Source organism: Lactuca virosa, chromosome 6, assembly GCF_052849685.1.
Source record: "Lactuca virosa cultivar CGN04683 chromosome 6, Lactuca_virosa_CGN04683_v6, whole genome shotgun sequence".
Taxonomy (NCBI): Eukaryota; Viridiplantae; Streptophyta; class Magnoliopsida; order Asterales; family Asteraceae; genus Lactuca; species Lactuca virosa.
Window position 1 is genome coordinate 31,736,174 of NC_136431.1, and position 22,682 is coordinate 31,758,855.

General features: G+C 39.6%; 1 protein-coding gene across 1 annotated transcript; it reads right to left on the bottom strand.

Moving 5' to 3' along the window:
- Positions 1 to 14,764: 14,764 nt before the first annotated feature.
- Positions 14,765 to 19,767, bottom strand: LOC145119686 (hyperosmolality-gated Ca2+ permeable channel 1.8-like). Its single transcript, XM_079055388.1, has 11 exons — positions 19,312 to 19,767; positions 18,187 to 18,339; positions 17,881 to 18,016; positions 17,694 to 17,795; positions 17,267 to 17,386; positions 17,057 to 17,137; positions 16,609 to 16,949; positions 16,264 to 16,509; positions 15,848 to 16,172; positions 15,517 to 15,750; positions 14,765 to 15,397 (listed from the first exon to the last, which is right to left on the bottom strand). Exons 1-11 carry the CDS (start codon positions 19,623 to 19,625, stop codon positions 15,095 to 15,097), a joined length of 2,355 nt encoding a protein of 784 aa, XP_078911514.1. The 5' UTR covers positions 19,626 to 19,767; the 3' UTR covers positions 14,765 to 15,094.
- Between the last annotated feature and the right edge of the window lie 2,915 nt (positions 19,768 to 22,682).

The window sequence follows — 22,682 nt, forward strand, 5'->3', positions numbered from 1 at the left end:
GATAAGTTTGTTTTGTCTAAGGGTGGAGTGTTTGTTGGCTTTGGATATTTAAATAATAGAATGTTTCGTTTGATTATTGTTGACAAATTATTACCTGTTCAGAATTCTGCATTTGTATCTTCTGCTTCTAATGTTGATAAATCTATGCTTTCGCATGTAAGATTAGGTCATGTCAACTTTAGAAGGATGCATGATATGTCAAAAGATGGATTAATTCCAGCCTTTGATATGACACCTGATAAATGTAAAACATGCATGCTTACAAAAGTGACAAAACAGCCCTTTCCTAGTGTCACTAGAAATTCAGATGTTTTGGAACTTGTACATAGTGACCTGTGTGATTTCCACTCCACTCCTTCTTTAGGAAATAAAAAATATGTGGTCACTTTTATTGATGACTGCACTCGGTTTTGCTATGTGCATTTGTTGCATTCTAAGGATGAAGCCTTAGATAAATTGAAAATATACAAAACCGAGGTGAAATTGCAATTGGGCATTCCGGTTAAATGTCTCAGGACTGATAGGGGAGGTGAATATATGGATCCCATATATTTCCAATCAGTGGGTATCATTCATGAGACCACGACACCTTACACGCCCCAACATAATGGTATTGTTGAACGCAAAAATCGAGTTTTAAAGGAAATTGTAAACTCGATGTTGTCTTACTCGGGATTGAGTGAAGGATTCTGGGGAGAGGCCATGTTAACGGCCTGCTATTTATTAAATAGGGTTCCAAATAAAAGGAACAAAACAGTCCCATATGAACTTTGGTTCAAGAAAAAGCCGGATTTGAGTTATTTTCGGATTTGGGGATGTCGGGCAGTTATAAAACTCATCGAGCCCAAAAAGAAGTATTTGGGAGAACGTGGAATTGATTGCATATTCATTGGATATGCTAAACATTCCAAGGCATATAGGTTTTATGTAATAGAACCTAATGATTCGGTTTCGGTTAACACTGTTATCGAATCACGAGATGCAATTTTTAATGAGATGCGGTTTTCATCGATTCAAAGGCCTAAGGATCTGACTTTTGGTGCTCTTAAAGAGCAAAATTCAGAAAGTCAAGATGGTGGTAATGTGCAAGAACCACAAGAGCTTCGTAAAAGCAAAAGAGGCAATATTGCGAAAAATTTCAGATCCGACTTCCAACTGTATTTGGTGGAAGGTTCAAGAGATGAAATTAATCTTGAATACTCTTATTGCTATAGTATTGAAGATGATCCTAAGACTTATCAAGAGGCCATAGAGTCTCGTGATAGTGCCTTTTGGAAGGAAGCAATTGATGTCATCAATTATTTAGAACAACACATGGGTGTTGTCTGATTTGCCTCCAGGTTCTAAACCACTTGGTTGCAAATGGATTTTCAAAAAGAAAATGAATGTTAATGGGACTATTGACAAGTTCAAAGCTCGGTTAGTCATTCAAGGTTTTAGACAAAAACCCGGTATTGACTACTTTGATACGTATGCTCCGGTTGCACATATTGCTACTATTAGATTGTTGATTGCTTTGGCAAGTATCCACAATCTGGTTATTCATCAAATGGATGTGAAAAAAGCCTTTTTAAATGGTGATCTTGACAAGGAAGTTTACATGAAACAACCTGAAGGTTTTATTATGCCCGGTAAAGAGCATATGGTTTGTAAACTTGTCAAATCTTTGTATGGGCTGAAACAAGCGCCTAAACAATGACATCAAAAATTTGATGAAGTTATTTTATCCTCTGGTTTCAAGACAAACCAATGTGACAAATGTGTTTATAGTAGATTTGATGATGCTACTAAAGTTGGGGTGATCATTTGCTTATATGTAGATGACATGTTGATTTTTGTTACCGACCAAAATCAAGTAGATGAAACAAAGAAATTGTTATCATCTAAGTTTTCTATGAAAGATTTAGGAGAGGCTGATGTAATTCTTGGAATAAGAATTAAAAGGACGAACAAAGGTTTGGTAATGAATCAACGTCATTATATTGAGAAAATTCTCAAGCGGTTTAATTTTACCGACTGTTCTCCTGTGAGTACTCCTATGGACCCAAGTTTGAAATTAATGCCAAATAATGGTGTTCCTATTTCACAATTGGAATATTCTAAGGCTATTGGTAGCTTGATGTATGCCATGACAAGTACCAGACCTGATATTGCTTTTGTTGTGGGTAAGTTGAGCAGGTACACTAGTAATCCTAGTGCTCAACATTGGCAAGCAGTGAATAGAGTGTTTAAGTATCTCAAGGGAACCATGGATTATGGCTTGAGTTATATGGGAAGTCCTTCGGTTTTAGAAGATCATTCGGATGCAAGTTGGATAACCAACATGGAGGACCATTCATCAACTTCTGGTTGGGTATTCTTGCTTGGGGGAGGTGCCATTTCTTGGGCTTCCAAGAAGCAATCTTGCATTACAAACTCGACAATGGAATCTCAGTTTGTTGCGTTAGCAGCTGCTGGTAAAGAAGCACAGTGGCTAAAGAATTTAGTCTATGAGATTCCTTTGTGGTCTAAACTAATAGCACCTATTTCTATCATTTGTGATAGTGCAGCCGCTTTGGCTAAGGCATATAGTGTCACACCCCGAAACTGAGATGGCGGAATCGTTCCGGGGCGGAGGACGTCATGTATAGCATCACAACCAATGTGAAATAGCAACCATAGCAACACAACCATCACAGTGTATACATATATGAAGATGTTTACATCAATTTGAAACTTGTTTGAATTACATCAGAGAGTACATATAAAATATAAACATAAGACTCTTATTACTCCAGCTTCTCATAAATCCAACAGGTACCTGTCTACTGATTTCCTGAGAATACAAGCAGTTTGAAAATATCAGCATAAAGCTGGTGAGTTCATAAGCGGTAGTTTGTAATGAAAACTTGTTGATGAGCTCATAAAAAGTATTTTGTATAGCGTCAAGAAAATCCGATATTTTCTTTAAGTGAAAAATGTAGCGTTATCCGTTCCATATAAACCATGAATGTTCGTTACTGAAAACTGTAGTGATATGTGAAAATACTACTTCATGTGACTAGCTAAGGCTAATCATGAAGTATAAGTATATTGTATATGAAATCCTTGCATAAACGATTTTGGTTGAAAACCCTGGCTTCAGCCTTTATACGTAGTGTGTTAGTTCTATTTAGTATAAATAAAACAGTTGAAGGGTGACAGGTTGTAAACTAAAGGGTGAATTATACATAATGTGAGTCGTACAACCATACTTGATATGACTAGAGACCTTTCCAACGTTCTTCAGGCGTCGATTTAAATGACATTTGTCACCCTGGGCATGCCTGCCCAACTGTAGCTAGCAGTTCGGGTGTGGGATTGTCAGTCCCGAATAGATCTATTCACAAATCTCACGCTCTCCCTCCAGGAGACTCTGGTTATACTATGATAGGATTTATCCCTGTACACCTAAGGGTACAGTAGTGAAGTAGCGCCTCACAGTATCGTACAATCTAGTTTACATGTAGTGTAGTAGCGTTCTACCGTAGTGAAAATCCGAATGTATATCGTTTGTAGTGATAATTACAGTTATGAAAACGCGATAAAGTAGTGATGCAAATTGTAAACTATTTCTGTCTTAGTGCATACGTTTAGTAGTGAAAGTTTCTATACTTGTTATGCTTAGAAAAATCCCAAACTATACCGATTATAGTTTGCATGTAAAATGTAGTGAATAGCGAGTCCGGAAAACCATGCAATTTTAGTGAAAACGTCCCTTATGCTCAACACAGTACAAAAGGGTTAAAGTATGAGAATTTCATGAGTTTTGAAAACCTTTATGTTTAGCTTGTATCCCCCCTGAAAACATTAAAAATACGGAAAATATAGGGGTATGAACTCACCTTGAGCGAGTGGTTTGATTGAAGGATCGATACGGAAAGCTGGGTGTTCAAGTGAAGCTTTGAACACGATTTGATCCTAATCAACAAGTAATGACACATAAAGGAGTCAAATGATGGTATTTCACCACTAGATGTGCTGAAGAACCACTCTAAGAACTTGGGACTACTTGCACTAAGTGTTAGGACCTCAAAGGATTGCATGAGGGAGGTGTATGGCCACCTTAAAGGTGTGTACGGCCATGGGTGTGCGGCCGTACACTCATGATGGAAGGTGCCTTTGAGGTGTTTTCAAGGTCCATACTTGCATCCATGAAGTGTCCTAGGCCCATACTTGGTTGTAGTACAAGTTTAGGGTCTTAGAAATGGGTTTGTGGTCCTATGGTGTGTGTGTATGGTCGCACAAATGTGTGTGCTGCTGCACAAGGGAGTGTGCTACCTCACACAGGAGTGTGCTGCCGCACACAAGAGTGTGTGGCCGTACACAGGAGTGTGCTGCCGCACACATGAGTGTGTGGTCGCACTCCTTCAAAGAGATGAATAACATGACGGGACTTTCATGATTCAAGGCCTAGATCAAGAGGTTCTTCATGCACAACAAGTTAAGGGATGGATTACTCACGTTTTTGAAGCCTTGGGAGGGTTTGCGGTTGAAGAGTCTTGAGAGAAAAGGTGTTGTGTGCTGCCAGGATATTAAAGGAATGAAAGAAAAGGGGTCTATCCTTTATATAGGGTGGGTGTGCTGTCAAGAAGGGAGTGTGCTACCAGGAGGTGTGTGTGCGGCCGCACACCCATGTGTACGGCCGTACACTCCCTCTAAAGGTGTGTATGGCCTTGTTTTGACAGTATATGACTTCTTGACTCATTCCTAGACTTAACCTTGGTCATGCTCAAGCTTAGAATCACTTAAAGGAACCCTCAAGCAGTGCAAGAAGTCAACGAAACAAGTTTAACTTTGATTGAATTGACTAAGGTGCGAGATGAAAGTTTCGGGTTGTCACATCATCCCCCCGTTAGAGGGAATTTCGTCCCGAAATTCAAGAATAAGAATATAACTCATGGTCTTAGAAAAGATGGAGGTACTTAAGGTTCATGGAACTCTCGTCTAACTCGAGGTTGTCGAGGGAAAATCGTAGGTATCTCATCGGACGGATACTCATTTTTGGTTTGACATGAGAAAGACGGGATGGACTTTGCTGAGTTCTCGGGGTAACATGGAGTTTGTATGCTTATGGGACCGATCCTAGCAAGGATCTTGGACAGTCCAACGTATCCTGATTTTAGCTTTCACGCCTTCTGAAGCGTATCAAGCCTTTTCCGGGGCGAGACCTGCAAAAGACACATCCACCAATCTGGAACTCCAATGGTTTTTGTCTCTCATCGATGTAGCCTTTTCGCACGATCTTTTCAGTCGTCCTACGGATGGTTTTAGGACTCGTGCGAGTGCTGTCGGGGACTTGACTCTTGACTATTTGTGTGTCGCCCGCCTCAGCCCAGCACATATGGGGTCTGTACTTATGGCTGTAGAGGACTTCGAACAGCGCGGCCTTGCTACTGGAAAGGTCGCCGTTGTTACAAGAAAGTTCATTTAAGAGTAGATGTGTGTCCCACGACGCATCTTCAATGGTCCAGATGGTTCCCTTACTTTGTCCTTCTCTTTGTGGATGATACTCTTCGTATGAATACTTTTGGGTTTCGAAGAGACATGAATTTTTCGAAGTTTGCATCTAGTTTGTCGTCACGAGCGACGGGAGTTTCGCGATTCGAACGATTTAAGACAAAAGGGTTTGGTATAACATAGACTCGGTCGAAACTAGACAGGATGGTGTCGTAGAATCGCGCGTTAAGTTAGTCCGGGAGGATCGTTTGGCTAGCACATTGGTATCCCTAGATGAACGTCCCTGGTGTTTTCTGCGTTTGATATTGGACTTGGTAGGTACTACTACTAATGCAAGGGTCCCGATGTTTTGAAACCATGAACTCTCGATGGAATGATTCTCACTAGATTTTCCTATGATTGCTTGGCGTGTACAAGTCATGTATAATCACAACTGACTCTAATGTATACACTAGGCTACCATAATTTTTACCCCTTTGGGCATCAACTTTTAAGAGTACGTCATGATTAAATTTGGACGGGAAGGAATCATGATTATGAATAATTATTGAGGTTTTGAAAACGTACTCAAAGCACTGTAAGGTTCTTTGATGCTTCCTCCTTTACTGAGGTCAGACTCCTCTGGTTTCCTCATTGTTCCTTTCTGTTGGGCAGTCTATTGTGAAGTGTCCCATTTCGCCACATGTACCGCACACTTGAACTATGATAGCGTCGGTAGTGGAAGTGATGTGCTCAGTCGGGGTCTTTGCGAAGCGAGCTTCCTGGCCATCCTCAGCCCCTGGACAATTTCTTTTGAAATGTCCGGGTTCGCCACACTTGTAGCAAACCTGACCCATCTTTTCACCAGAAATCGAGGCGTTTGACGGTGCTAGTGCTCTGCAGTGACGAGCGGTGTGTCCTTGCCTGTTGCAATTCTTACATTTCGATTCACAGCATTTTCCTACGTGGTGGAAGTTGCATTCCCCGCAATTTGAAAGTTTTCCAGTATATCGTCGCACTGGCGTCGGCACCGGCCTGGCGGATGTTGTGGCTGTAGGAGTTATCACGGGTTGTTGTCTCTTGGCAAGTTTCTGAGACAATTTGCGCTCCCTCTTGTTCCAGAATTTTCGTTTTGCGTTCTTAGATTTGAGAGTTTGAGTGCCCTCCTGGATAAGCCCTTGTTGGTTTCCCAGTGTGTTGTTACAGTTCGAGAGGTGGAAACTGTTCCCATTCCCATTTGGGTTGTTAGCGTTAAGAACAGCTAGGGCGGCTGCTACGGCTGCTGTGACAGTAGCTTGGAACGTAGCTGAGTCCGTCTGAAGGACTGGTGTCTTACTGGTGGGTTGGGTACGTTCTTTCGGAGGCATGATTCTGCTACATGTCAAGAAAAGAAGCTTGTGAGCAACAATGGTTGCCTCTGGATATATCCCAAATGTTTATCTATGCATTGAGATTTTTCCCCGTTTTGTTATCTGACTTTCATTGATTCGACCCTCATCCCCATGATGTGGTCTTAGCAAAGAATAGAAAAGATTTGAGCACAACAAAGTTTGCATACAATAAGTTTAAGAACTCCTGGTTGCTCAGCTCGTCGGGCTGGCTGAGTAACTCTCCCATTTCTTCGGCTCCAGATGCGATGGAGGGTCAGTTATAAGAATAGCTCGGGGAATCAAGTCGATACAAGATTCAACTTGATGCTCGGGAGGAATCCCTGGAATGTCTTTGGGGAAGACATCGGGAAAGTTGCAGACTTCGGAGATGCTCTCGAGGTCCTTAACTTCTTGCGTTTCATTGACAACATGATCCAGGAATGCATAGCATTCCTTCCGTAGATGCTCCTAGGCTTCGACGCATGAAATGATACTAAGGTTCGAACAGACTTATCACTGAAACCAGTGAGGACTCCGTCAGAAGGAAGATTGAGACGAATCGCTTTCTCGAAGCAAAGGTCGTCGGCACGATGGGAGACTCATTCGTCCTATGCCGATTAGGACATTGAAGCTGATACGAAAATGATGGGGATAAGGAATAATCATCTAAGTACATCTTATGATTCATTTTTTGAGGACAAAACAGTGATGGGACCTTGATAAAGTTGCTTACTTTTCATGCTATCGATCTAAGGTATACTTTTGACAATAAAAATCTTCAACTGAAATATGATAGTTGCCACCATTGTTGATATCAAGATTACACAGAGTTTGGAAAATTTGACCTAGGAGTAGGTCTACCACATACCAACAGAGGAACAATTTGACAACATAAATAACTAGTGAATCGGTACTTGCAAGACAAGAATGTCTACAGAGAAAGGAGCTACTTAGAACATAAATAGGAAAACTATTCTTTAAACCAAAAGGAAAGACAAGTAGAATATTTCCTACTGGCGACGGGCATTCCTCGGGCGGAACCTTAAGTTAGCCACCTGGCGCTCCATGTCAAGCAAGCGGCTCTCGTATACTGATTGGCGTGCTCGGAGCTCTACGACCTCAGCTAGAGTTGCAGCTAGCTCTCGCTGCTGGGCTTCGTTGTCTCTCAAAATCCTCCCATAAGCAACCTCGAGACTGCGGATACGGTTTGTGTTGGCATCCGAGTCTGCCTCGAGTTCCACAGTTCGTTGAATGGCCGCCACGTTCATTTCGATATTGCGGGCCACTCGGCGGACTATGATTGGAAGGGCTCTATCTGCGGAGCCTCCTCCGTCCACATTGTAGAAGCGGCGATCCCCATTGTAGGGGCGGGGTTGGCCTTGTTCGTGACTCCACCTATCCAGGCTTCCGACCCACATAGGCGTTGGGCCTTCGAGTTCAAGCTGAGGGTTGGGATTTGGTATTGGGGCCACTGGGGGTAAGTTCTTGACTTCTGGTTCCGAGTCAGTTTCTTCAGGAAATGGTTCGGCAATGCCATCGTCAAAAGGGATTTCATGGTTTCCTTCTGGCTCTGGTTCGATCCATCCACCATCTCCTTGGTTGGGAAAATACGGGTCGCCAGGAAGATGGAATCCAACCATGCTATCTACGCGAGGTGAGGGTAAAGGAATAGTTAATAGGCATCGGATCTAATAATACTTCCAATGTATTATAGCTACATAATTGATTCTTGAAAGATGGATCCTTGGGTAAGTTTTCGGCTTAGTCGTTATAGCATCCTAAAATACTCCTATAGTATTTTAATCCTTATGTTTGGCTCTAGAACTCCTCTAGTATCTAGGTAAGTTTTAGACTTGCTGTAACACCATAGTCACTCCCAAGCACATGTTGGTCATGTCTCGAATGAATATAGTTGATCAGGCTATATTGATCCTAGACATGATTACATAACTGCCCAGGTTTAACCGCGATGTCCAACATCCAAATACTTTTGTTTTGTTCTACTTACGACACGGATTCTGATACTCGGGTATACTTATATACTTTTATAAAAATACTTGTATTTTGAAAGTATACTTTTAGTTTAGAGCACTTAGGCCCCTCAGTATTTATAGTTGTATACCATGTAAGGTTCGGTATACTTAGTTCGCTATAAACAAGGGCTCTGATACCAATCTGTCACACCCCGAAACCGTGATGGCGGAATCGTTCCGGGGCGGAGGACATCATGTATAGCATCACAACCAATGTGAAATAGCAACCATAGCAACACAACCATCACAGTGTATACATATATGAAGATGTTTACATCAATTTGAAACTTGTTTGAATTACATCAGAGAGTACATATAAAATATAAACATAAGACTCTTATTATTCCAGCTTCTCATAAATCCAGCAGGTACCTGTCTACTGATTTCCTGAGAATACAAGCAGTTTGAAAATATCAGCATAAAGCTGGTGAGTTCATAAGCGGTAGTTTGTAATGAAAACTTGTTGATGAGCTCGTAAAAAGTATTTTGTATAGCGTCAAGAAAATCCGATATTTTCTTTAAGTGAAAAATGTAGCGTTATCCGTTCCATATAAACCTTGAAGCTGGTGAGTTCATAAGCGGTAGTTTGTAATGAAAACTTGTTGATGAGCTCGTAAAAAGTATTTTGTATAGCGTCAAGAAAATCCGATATTTTCTTTAAGTGAAAAATGTAGCGTTATCCGTTCCATATAAACCATGAATGTTCGTTACTGAAAACTGTAGTGATATGTGAAAATACTACTTCATGTGACTAGCTAAGGCTAATCATGAAGTATAAGTATATTGTATATGAAATCCTTGCATAAACGATTTTGGTTGAAAACCCTGGCTTCAGCCTTTATACGTAGTGTGTTAGTTCTATTTAGTATAAATAAAACAGTTGAAGGGTGACAGGTTGTAAACTAAAGGGTGAATTATACATAATGTGAGTCGTATAACCATACTTGATATGACTAGAGACCTTTCCAACGTTCTTCAGGCGTCGATTTAAATGACATTTGTCACCCTGGGCATGCCTGCCCAACTGTAGCTAGCAGTTCGGGTGTGGGATTGTCAGTCCCGAATAGATCTATTCACAAATCTCACGCTCTCCCTCCAGGAGACTCTGGTTATACTATGATAGGATTTATCCCTGTACACCTAAGGGTACAGTAGTGAAGTAGCGCCTCACAGTATCGTACAATCTAGTTTACATGTAGTGTAGTAGCGTTCTACCGTAATGAAAATCCGAATGTATATCGTTTGTAGTGATAATTACAGTTATGAAAACGCGATAAAGTAGTGATGCAAATTGTAAACTATTTCTGTCTTAGTGCATACGTTTAGTAGTGAAAGTTTCTATACTTGTTATGCTTAGAAAAATCCCAAACTATACCGATTATAGTTTGTATGTAAAATGTAGTGAATAGCGAGTCCGGAAAACCATGCAATTTTAGTGAAAACGTCCCTTATGCTCAACACAGTACAAAAGGGTTAAAGTATGAGAATTTCATGAGTTTTGAAAACCTTTATGTTTAGCTTGTATCCCCCCTGAAAACATTAAAAATACGGAAAATATAGGGGTATGAACTCACCTTGAGCGAGTGGTTTGATTGAAGGATCGATACGGAAAGCTGGGTGTTCAAGTGAAGCTTTGAACACGATTTGATCCTAATCAACAAGTAATGACACATAAAGGAGTCAAATGATGGTATTTCACCACTAGATGTGCTGAAGAACCACTCTAAGAACTTGGGACTACTTGCACTAAGTGTTAGGACCTCAAAGGATTGCATGAGGGAGGTGTATGGCCACCTTAAAGGTGTGTACGGCCATGGGTGTGCGGCCGTACACTCATGATGGAAGGTGCCTTTGAGGTGTTTTCAAGGTCCATACTTGCATCCATGAAGTGTCCTAGGCCCATACTTGGTTGTAGTACAAGTTTAGGGTCTTAGAAATGGGTTTGTGGTCCTATGGTGTGTGTGTATGGTCGCACAAATGTGTGTGCTGCTGCACAAGGGAGTGTGCTACCTCACACAGGAGTGTGCTGCCGCACACAGGAGTGTGTGGCCGTACATAGGAGTGTGCTGCCGCACACATGAGTGTGTGGTCGCACTCCTTCAAAGAGATGAAGAACATGACGGGACTTTCATGATTCAAGGCCTAGATCAAGAGGTTCTTCATGCACAACAAGTTAAGGGATGGATTACTCACGTTTTTGAAGCCTTGGGAGGGTTTGCGGTTGAAGAGTCTTGAGAGAAAAGGTGTTGTGTGCTGCCAGGATGTTAAAGGAATGAAAGAAAAGGGGTCTATCCTTTATATAGGATGGGTGTGCTGTCAAGAAGGGAGTGTACTGCCAGGAGGTATGTGTGCGGCCGCACACCCATGTGTACGGCCGTACACTCCCTCTAAAGGTGTGTATGGCCTTGTTTTGACAGTATATGACTTCTTGACTCATTCCTAGACTCAACCTTGGTCATGCTCAAGCTTAGAATCACTTAAAGGAACCCTCAAGCAGTGCAAGAAGTCAACGAAACAAGTTTAACTTTGATTGAATTGACTAAGGTGCGAGATGAAAGTTTCGGGTTGTAACATCTAGCCAGGTTTATAATGGCAAGTCTAGACACTTAGGTGTTAGACATAGTATGATTAGAGAACTAATCATGAATGGTGTGATTTCGGTTGAGTTTGTGAAACCGCAACAAAATTTGGCAGATCACTTGACTAAAGGTCTGACAAGAGACTTAGTGCACAAGTCTGTAATCGGGATGAGATTAAAGTCCATTTAATTCTATAATGATGAGACACCCAATTCCCTCCTAATATAATGTTAGGAGTTGAATTCAATGTGGAAAGCTCATACTTATAGATTGGAACACATGAAGTATTCATCCCAGGTATGTGTTCGGTTTTGCATGTTAGCCAGGTTGAAGTTTAACTTCTTAATAATTCCCTTGATAAATGTATGTGCAGATACATGGAAAGGAGTTACCTACGTGATTGTGAAGTGTAGCCGTATTTCAAGAGGTTGTGGACTTGACCTTGATACAATCATGCGAGGATTGTGACACACGGCTTTATAATAGTGTCAAGTTGTAATTTGCTAGAAATTCAATAAACTAGTATGTATTTTACTTTCTGGTATTCAAATGAGTTGATGGGTTCAATTCTTAGAACACCCTGATTCTCGAGTATTTGCAAATGTATGATACTAAGTGGAAATTCAATCGTTTCGATATTTTCATTATGTACTAGTTTGGTTTGTTTGATAAAGGTTATGGTTGTTCAAGGGTTACACTAAAATGGGGGAGGATTGTTGGTATTTTAGTGTCAACATGTCATTTTAAGTAACTGGAACTAACATGTGAGCTAAGGGGCTTCATAATTTGTACTCTATTATATGTACGGGGTTGTGCGGAGTGCACGCATGTATAAGATCGAATTAGAAGCCGGTTCGACGACTAGTCGGGGGTCTGGGGGCAGCGCCCCCGGGTCCGAGGTTTCCAAAGGGGCAGCGCCCCTTTGGCGGGGTCTAGGGGCAGCGCCCCTAGCGGGGTCCAAGGGGCAGAGCCCCTGCTGGGGTCCCTAAATCTGAATTTTATTATATAAACCCTCACCGAATTTTACATATGGGACCATAGTGGAAAATTCAATTTCTTGAGGGTGTTTATGGTAAAACTAACGAAACTCGTTAGTTTTGGTAACCCTAAATCCTCATTAAATTCCAATTAACATTACTTGCTTCCAAAGCAACTAATGACGGCCCAACCTAATAAAACCCTAATATTGTTTATTATATAAACGACTCTTCTTTTCAGAAGAGGGTTACAATCTTAAGCTCTCATTTTTCATCATACTTTCACAGAATCCTCTAGCATTTTGGCTTACGATTTCTGTGCCTAGAATCGTAAGTGTCCACTTGGATTATCCTAGGCTGAATTTCTTGTAACCCATGCATAGGGTAGAAATATCAGTTCGAAAAGTGATATCACGATCCAAGTCGGTATCCAGATCTCCACCACAAACCCTAAAATTTCCCAACACATAACCAAAGTGACCCAAGGGGTGGTGATATCTAGCCGAAGGTTGGCCATCCCTACAACGGTGCTAATAGGGATGTTAGCTAACTTAGGTTTTCATTTTCATTCCGATTTGATGAATTTCTTCTCTGGCTGTTACAATTTTAACGTCCATTAAAATTATTTTGACGATTGTTTTGATGTTAATTTAGACATTGACCGAAAGGATGAACAATATGTTGACTATGAGTACACATTAAGGATCGTGAGAGACAATTATATTCATTGTAAGAACCTGTAAACCGACGATTAAAATATTTACATTGTTTTTCGAGTAGCAACATCGTTTGACTTGAAGAAATAATGGGAGACGATCTTTGTTACATATGATTCTCGTAATATTATTAATAATTTTTTAGGAATCCCATTGATCATGTGAATAATCAAAGTCATTTTGTTAATAACAACATCAGTTTTGGCAATGAAATCAAAGGTTTTTTTGATGGATGATGATGATGATGATTAATGATGAAAAAGTCACCAAGGAGCAAGGAACGAAATTCATTGCCGAGCCAAATAACCCATGCATATTTGTTGTTGTGAAATATGTTCCTTAGACTATGCCAAACCAAATGAGCAAAAACGATTTTCTTTAAAATCATATGGAGAATCTATTTGGAAATACTGCCGTAGATCCACAACTTGACCAATAAATCAGGTTGTGCCCTTATCAGGTTTTAGCAGTATTAGGGACAAAAGAGCCATCAAGATGGCCATGAACACCAAAACTCATGAAATGGGTTTCAATGAGTTCTTGCGCAGAATCGTAGTAAAGTCTGTCAAGGTCTAGGGTTAGAGGGATGAATGCCTTGAGGTTGGTATATAAGAAACACCAAGATTTGCTCTTATCCATGCAATTCAATATAAATCTAGAACTTAGTCGTATAACCATCGGAGATAGAATAAATACAACCATACATGCTATAAACAAATGACTAGAAAATGGCCTAATAAAAATGCAATATACATTTATTTATAAAGTGGACATGGATAGTAAGGGTAAATGTTAAAATGTTATATCCTAATATTCTTATAAGTTGATCTCACAACTAAGTAAAACCACAACTTCTAAAGTAAGAATACATGGATAGTAAAAAAGTATCATATTACCACCAAAGGGTTTGTAGCCTAGCAGGATCAGGTATATTGGAAATGTATCCATCCCCTAAGTGTCAGAGGGTTCAAGTCCTATAGTTGATAAAATGTTTAGAAATAGGAGTAAGTGTAGTGGGTGGGTGTTTGCTGTTGTAAAAAAAAAACATATGCTACCATTAATGTAATTTGGGTTAAAAAGCCATATTGTGGGCGTGACAACTCTATTAACAGTCTTAACTTTGTTATATTATTGTCATCATCAGAATATCAAATTTGTGAAATATGTATAACATGATTATTAATAAACATTGTTTTGATTTGGACCTGAATAAATATTTTCAAACCTAAAACCAAACCATCTAATCGATTAAGGGTGACCTCAACCCGACGAACCCTGAACCCCCCAAGTCAATAAAGTTATGGTTCTAACGGTTTTGCAGTTTAAAACAAATAACACTCGCCAATTTAAACAAACGAAAAATACAAAAAAGAATAAAAATAAAAAATAAATGTTGCCTAAATGGGTCTGAATTTCGTAAGTGACATGTAAGTTGGGTTGGGCCTTTCCTAGGCTCCGTCGTGTGACCATGGGCTTTTTGGCCTGTTGGTGGATAGAACCAATTGCTCTGTTTCTTTCTATAACTTTTTTCTTTAATGTATTGTGGTTTTTATGCTATATGTAACGGTTTGATGCCTAAGAGGCTAAGACCAATGGTCTAGCTTTGGTTACTATTTCTTTTCTAAAACCAAATTAAGACCAAGACTCGGTCACAAAACAAGGACCAAGCCATATTGCCATATTACAAGAACAAAAAATAAACATCATTACAAACTAATTATTTTTTTATTACAAAAAAAGGACCTATTGATACCCCCAAACCTAAACTAAGACCAATACTAACCAGTACATGAGGCTGATAGCGAAGTCTAACATGCTCAGTTCCTACATATCAAAAAAAACCCCACCCCACCAAGACATCTATATGATATGAACAACAACCATTGATATCCAAAAAGACCATTTAGGTTAGCCACAGTTATGGAAGCTACATGTAGCATTAGCATCCAGGGTAAGGGTGAGTCAGGTGTTGTGGGTCTGATGCACAGAGGTCTCACGGGACATGGTAAATACACTCTCATGTTGCTCAACTACAACTTCAAGATTCTGCTTTTGAGTTTTAGGAGACACCTTGCTTTCAGGGGAATCCAAACCAAAAGCAGGTTCGGTAGTTGGTTGACTTGGGATTCTTTCAACTCCCAACTCTACTAGCTCAACTTCTTCAAATGAACGTAAAACTGGATGTAAATATGCCTCAGACAAGAAAGATTTCATCTCCATTTCACCTTCATAAACTTCATCTTGTGCGTCCTTCTCCACAGCTTCCTGAGAAACCAAATTTATACATCAAGTTTGCCACACAAATGATATAGTTGTTGTTCCCTGATCTTTGATGTTTTTAAGTGCATTTTATTGTGAAAATAAAAAGATGGATGAGTAGTTACCTCAAGAGGGTATTTTTGGAAAGCAGGCTCGAACCGGCTCTTGCAGTAATTGTGGAAAGTCACAGTCAAAATCGGTAAAACAGCAAGCAAGGGAGTTGAACTTGCAGCCTTTTTTGTGCTAAGTAATCCCAACAAAAGAAACTGAGATATCATCAAGTTGGCTATTATCCGAGTATGAACATGTGGCCAAAATGCAGCAGCACTCTCGTAACGTTGATTGTACACGTTAATTACCTGTGTTAATTTAATATATACAAAAAGCAAAATTACACATATATCCTTCAACAGCCTACGTGAAACATGGAAAGAATGAGCACGATTTAAGATTTACCTGGTGACGATAGACAAAGTATGCAAAAGCAAAGAAGATGAGTATAAAGGGAAGAAGGATTGGAGTAACTACAGCATACACAGCCCCCATAAGGAAGTATAGTTGAAGAGAAGGAATGGTTTCCGGGAAATCTATGCTCTTGGGATTCATTGCCTTTTCTCTATCTCTTTTAGTTTTCACAAGTAACATGTTCTTGAGATGAAACATGATCAAAGGCTTCAACCGAAGAATCTCTCCTGCCATGCCTGCCCACCCATCAACCATTATATATGTAATAAAGAAAGTAGCTTTCATTGGAATCGATACCCCAATAGTCCTTGGAATCCTGTAAATCATAAATACCAATATGCTTACATTGATTTGTATATGATAAAGAAACTAGAATTTTGTTATTACGAAAAGAAACAAAACGTTACTGTGTTGGTGATTGGTGAAGGAAAGAATCAAGCTGCTCAAATGCTGTTCCAGTTACGATACTTCCTAAGAAAACATTCACCAGCATGAAGAAATAGTATTTTCCAGCCGTTCTCCTTTCCAATACAGAAAACGCAACGTGCCCTTCGATTTTTGACATGGTCATAAGAATTCCGGGAAGAAGCCATAGAAAAACCTTCAGAGCAAGACCAGGAAGAAAACCCTGAAGGAAAGACTTGATAAAACTCCTGCGAAGATTCCAAAATCAAATTCCGCCATGTCCATAATTAATACTTAAGAAGAAGAAGAAGAAGAAGAAGAAGAAGAAGAAGAATTTATTTACTTACAATTCAATCACGGGCTTGAGAAAAGGAACGACCCTTTCAAGCCCATCAAGATTGGCGAGCGATTGAACGAATGCGATGGGTATTATGTAGAAGAACACCAAGGCGAAGACAGCTAATGATATAACTAGTCTACGGATGCTCAAAGAAACAAAAGGTATAGCCAGATTTTTCCAGTAAACATCTCGAGGTTCAGGGGCCCAATCTGTTAACCATAAAATCGGGTTTTTGCTTTGTTGCGTCTGAGCGCACACAGCCGCACCCCATCGCGAGTTGAACGATACAAATGCAGCCGGCATAATGCATTTCGGGTCCTTGAAAATTCTCTCACGCTCCATCGTTAACTACTATTTCAATTTGCAAGAAGCCAATATATTTAATAAAATAGTAATTGAATAACTAAAAACTCCTTACATTCTTTAAACGGATTAGTAGTTAGTAGTTTACTCACCTTTTCGTCAAGCTCTTTAACCTGTTGTTGATAGTATTCTATGGAGTCTACCTTTTTACCCCAAAGTCCAAGGAACCCCGTCTGAGAGTTCAAATATCGATCAACACTCAAAAAAAAAAAGTTCAATATTTTACAGCATATCAATACATTCTCAATAAAAGAAATGTACAAGTTTTGGTGCATAAGATAAGATTAAGAGCAGAGAGTTACCTTTTTTGTTGGACGTTTGTGGGGAGTTCTTTCAAACTTAAGCTCATTGTAGTCTAAATAGTTTTGCAGTTTTTGTCTTTTCTTCACCGCTCTAGCAAACTTGTTTGCATTGTAGACGGCCTGAATCAAAATCACCAGTACTATGGTTATCATGGAATTAATATATGTATGCACATACATTATCTACATCTATATGTATGTATGCATGCATGCATGTATATGTAATATGTGGCATGGAGATACTTCCTTCCTTAACCCTTGTGATGATACAGACTAAAGACCCTATTACTTCTATGATTATTATGAATAGGAGTAATTCGAGCCGAAATAAAAAATCAGAATGGGTAATTCGCATTGCATTAAAAATCTAAGGAGCGAAAAAGAATGTATGCAAGTAAAGAAACTCAATAAAAATTATATTTATTACCTGGTGACAAAGATAATGAGTTGAGTGATTTTTTTTAAAGAAATAGTCTACTGTATCGGACACAGAATTTTTATGCACATGAGGCACGTTTTTAACAAGAACCTGCAAAAATAACTCATAAAGTTAAAGATGTCAGATGTAAAAATTTACCAAAGTAATAAAAAAAAAAAAAAAAAAAAAACAATACCGTGAATTGCTCAGCTCGCCTACTTTTTGAAGCCAAAAAGTTCAATCTCATTGATGCTACCACATCATACTCCTTGTAGAGCATATAGCATGCCCAAAACGTGAACAAATACATCATCAAAATGTGTGCAAAAAATCTGAAAATCAAAACACACACATTGTAAATTACCTCCCTCGACCCTCATGTTGGGTTTTTTTTTTTGAAGTAACTATATAATTTCTGAATGGGGACTAAAGATTTCTACATTTTTAAACCAACCAGTTTCATATGAACTATAAAGAAAAAGAATGAAGAACATAAACTTACTTTGAAGATTTAGGTGGAACATTTGATATGGAAAGCTTATCAATGTCACTGATGACCAAATCGTGGCTGAGGAAAAACAACAACCCACCCGATACATTAACTGGAATTAGAACCAAGAAAGCCACAATCGCAGCTGGCCCGAAAATTTTTAAGCTGAAAGTTTATAAAGAATGACATTAAACTCTTAAAGTGATTAATTAAAAAAATAATAATAAGAAACAAATGAATATAACAAAAACTCCAAGTTTGTTAGGCCCCTCTCTCTCTCTCTCACTTTTGCTATTAACTCCGAGTCTCCAACTCATCACAACTCCAAGAGTAAAAGTTCCCGAATCCCACAATTACCCAAAAAAATTAATTAATTTTGCACTTTTTTTATAACAATTCTACCAAGTTAACAAAAATCCAATAAATTAAAGGTTTAGGAACACTCAAGTTCCTCAACAGAACAACAATAAGATCCCAAATTTCATAGAATCCTCAAAAATTCACAACCAACAAAGAAGTATTCTGCTAATTAAGATCAATTCATGAATAATTTCATCGATTTAACATAAAACCCATATGAAAAAGAAAGAAATTTAGAGTACCCAAGCTTTCATGAGAAACAGCAATATAAATCAGAAAATTAACAAGTTACGAATAATCTTTTTGAAATAGAAACCCATCGAGAGCAAAAGGAATTACAAGTACCCTAGTTTTCAAGAAACACAACAGTAAAAAGTCTAAGTTCTAAGCTTCTAGACAAATTCACAGGTAAAAAAAATATAATAAAAATGATTGATTTAAGCACAAAGTAGGAATGATTTCATCAATTCAACAAAAAACAAATTAAATAGGAATAGCAGAAGTCTAAAAAAACAACAACAGTAAAAACCCCAAATGTTCACAAGCTTTTCAAGAAATTTGCATTAGTTAATGTTGGAGTGATTAAGAAAATTAACCAAAACCAGTAAAAGAAACAACTTTAAAGCATCCGACTTTTCATAAAAGCAGCATTAAAAATCCCAAATTTGACGAACTGCTAGATAAAATTACCAGAACTTTGACTGACGAAGCTTAGCTTGCATACAGACATGGTAAATTAACAAAAACCCACATTAAAGAAGGAAGAATTAGAAGTACCCAAGAACGTAAATCCTCAAGAAAGCAGCAGAATCAAGGCCAGCGTGTTCAATAATCTCAGGCTCCTTCATGCGCATAGCTTGAGGCATCCAGTTAAGGAATGTAAGGTAAGTGTTGAAATTGAGATTGACGAATTTGCCCACAAAATTTCCAGTGTGTCTAGGACTGCTTCTGGCCCCAATAATGTACCATTTGGGGAAGTAAACTCTGTCATTAATAGGTTGGATTCTGAGTAGAGCAAAGGCCAACAAGAAAGCGAAGGCGGTGATTATGTTTATGAGTGCAGAAACCCCAATATCGCCAAGACTAGCCATCCAAATCCAACACAAGAGAGAAAACCAACAGGGAAAGCGAGTGAAGATGGCAACCGAAAAGGTGGCGTAGAAGACGGTAGATGGAATTTTGTCTGTGCAAAAAGGTGGCTGGAGGGTGGAGGTGGGTGGGGGGATGTTTGGATGTTTTTGAAAATAAATAAGTGTGACTATGCAACTTTTATTGTTGTAATAAAATGTTGAGAAAACTTCAAAATCAGTCTTTATATGGTTTGTAATTTTTTTTACTTAAGGTCCAAAATTAGTTTCGATTTGCAAAAAATATTCTTATTTGAGGGTTTATTTTGGATTTGTTCTCTAATTCAGCAGGTAAATGTTTTCGTTCTTTTTAGCTTGTGACTCTCACATAAGGGTATTTTCGTCTTTTCATGTTGAGAGGCCAATTTCAAAGTTAAATGTTTGAGTTTCAACTGTTAAATATTGTCTTTTCCAACCCAACCTATTTCAAACCCACGACCAAGGAATGGTGTTATGCTACTGTGGAAATTTTGTTGTAGTGTAGACCTCATGGACGTTGTTCAATCATGGGAGAAGATATGTAACATCCCAAGTTCAGGAATATAAGTTCGGGGTGCTATGTGGAAATAAATGAGTAGACTCGACGAGTATGTGTCTTAACTCGTCGAGTCGGAGCGGGTGTTGGGCACGTGTTAAGTGACCCGACTCGCCGAGTCGGCGGCGGGACTCGACGAGTCAGTGCTGGGAAGAGAAAACCCTAAATTTTAGGGTTTGCACCCTATTTAAATGATCTTATGTTCTCACCTCAGCCTCTTTATCATCCCTTGAGAGTCAGTAAACCCTAAAATCGTGTGTGAGCCATTGGTGAGAGCTTTTGAGCTTTGGAAGGTGATTCTAGTGAAGGAAACTTGTAGATCAAGAGGCTAGCATCAAGGAATTCGTGTAGATCCAGAATCTACTTCATATTGGGCACATTTTGGAGGTAACAAGTCGTTGCCTTGAGCTCTTCCCTTCTAGATCTATTCTTGGATGATGATTTGGGGCTATTTAGCATGTTTGGAATCCATTTCGGGTTTTGGGACTAGATCTGGGGTTGCAACTTCAGATCTGGACTTTTCTTGGTCCATGGAGGCATAAAGTATCAGCCCTTTAGCTTGTTTGTGAACATTCTTGTCTTGAACCTTCTTTCTAGCTTGTATTGAGCCAAAATCACCTTGCATGCACGTAAAGTTGGAAACTTTACGTGTAAGACTAGCCCTAGGAGTCCAGATCTATGAGTTGGAAGCAGTGGGATGGATTGAAATCGTCTGAATGAGGATGACTTAAGTGAACTCGGCGAGTCTGTTCTTGGACTCGACGAGTCGGGTCGCAAACCCTAACCCATCTGGTTATGATAAGGATCAGTGAGTTGAGTGGTGACTCAGTGAGTTGGACAGGCTAGGACTCGGGGATTGATGAACTCGACGAGTCATGGGGTGACTCGGCGAGTTTAGTCGTGATATGAGGATTTTCTGAGTTTGGGAAATCGGCGAGTCAAGGGGCTGACTCGGCGAGTAGGGTCAATCAGGAAGGCTGACTTTGACCAGGACTTTGACTTTGACCAAGAGTTGACCAGTTTGACTTCCAAGGGTATTCTGGTAATTTGGGCACTTATAATATGGTTCATCAAAGTGTTAGGTGGTGGAGTTCGCGGCTATGATCGGGGGATTTGATCGTACCTCTTCATTTCGGCATTGCAAGGTGAGTTCTCCTCACTATATCAACAGGGTCTAAGGCACCAAGGCCGACCCTTTATCGTTTGTATTTGGATTATTGCATGATATGCTTACTGATTTGCATCCTGGTAGTTAGGATGGTGATATGCTATGTTTTAGTGACCCGGTTGGGTTGATATCCTGGTTATAGGATTGTTGATATGTTTATTGATCTGTTAGATCGGCGTCCTGGTAATTAGGACGGTATTATGTTTAGTGACCTGGTGGTTAGGTCGGTATCCTGGTATATAGGATGATGTTATGTCAGTGACCTGGTTAGGGTCGGTATCCTGGTATATAGGATGATGCTATGTTAGTGAGCGGTTAGGTCGGTATCCTGGTTAGGATGTGCTATACTATATGATCTGCTAGATCGGTTTGTCTGTCTATGGGCTGTTATGTGATTACCTGTTATATGTGCACATGGTTATTTGCTTGATGTTTGGGTTGAGGCGGTCCTGCTTTGTGCTGAAGGCCAACATACCCTACGAGCGGTCCGGATAGACTGTAGTCCCGTATGGCGATCCAGTCATACCGAAGGCTCGGGATAGATCCAGATAGACGGTAGGCCCGGTGCGGGCGGTCCAGTCATACTGTAGACTCAGAGAGTGGACCGGGTGGACTGAAGGCCCGACGCGGGCGGACCAGTCACACTGTATACTCGAGATGCATGGTTGTTCTGTATTTGTTGATATGATATGATTATGGTTATATAAGGTTGGTATTTTAGGGCTTACAGTTTTAGTTTATCGTTTCAGGTTCAGCGGATGGCCGCGGGTAGGCGAAGGCGTGACCGTACACTTCCTCGATTTACGATTATGATTTCTGGGAACTCTGATGTATAAACTATTTTGAAAACAAATTGTAATAATTGAATGGTTTCAAATGAATCAAAAAGTTTTAAATTGGCTTGAATTTTTGGATGTTACAAGTTGGTATCAGAGCCTTGGTTTGAGTGAATTGGAGGAACATTCGTGTGAATCCAGTCTCAAACCAAGGAAAGGTTTTCAAAATGATTTCTAAAATGGTTTTCAAAATAAGTAAAGGAGGATGCAGAGTGTACGATCGGCCGGAGCCAGTAAGTAGACCCCAAAATACCATACTGTTATTTGATATTGTGATATATTAGAACAGCATGCTAGTACTAGACTAGGGATCTTCAGGAATTGCATGATAGAATTACCTGATTTCATGATGCCTGTTAGCCTAGGGTTTTCCTTATATGAGATTGACATCATTACTGTAGTTACTTGTGTATGCATCACAGTTGTATATAATTAAGATCTTATAGCCTGAGAATGTTTGATCTGGCCTTATGTTCTGTTCT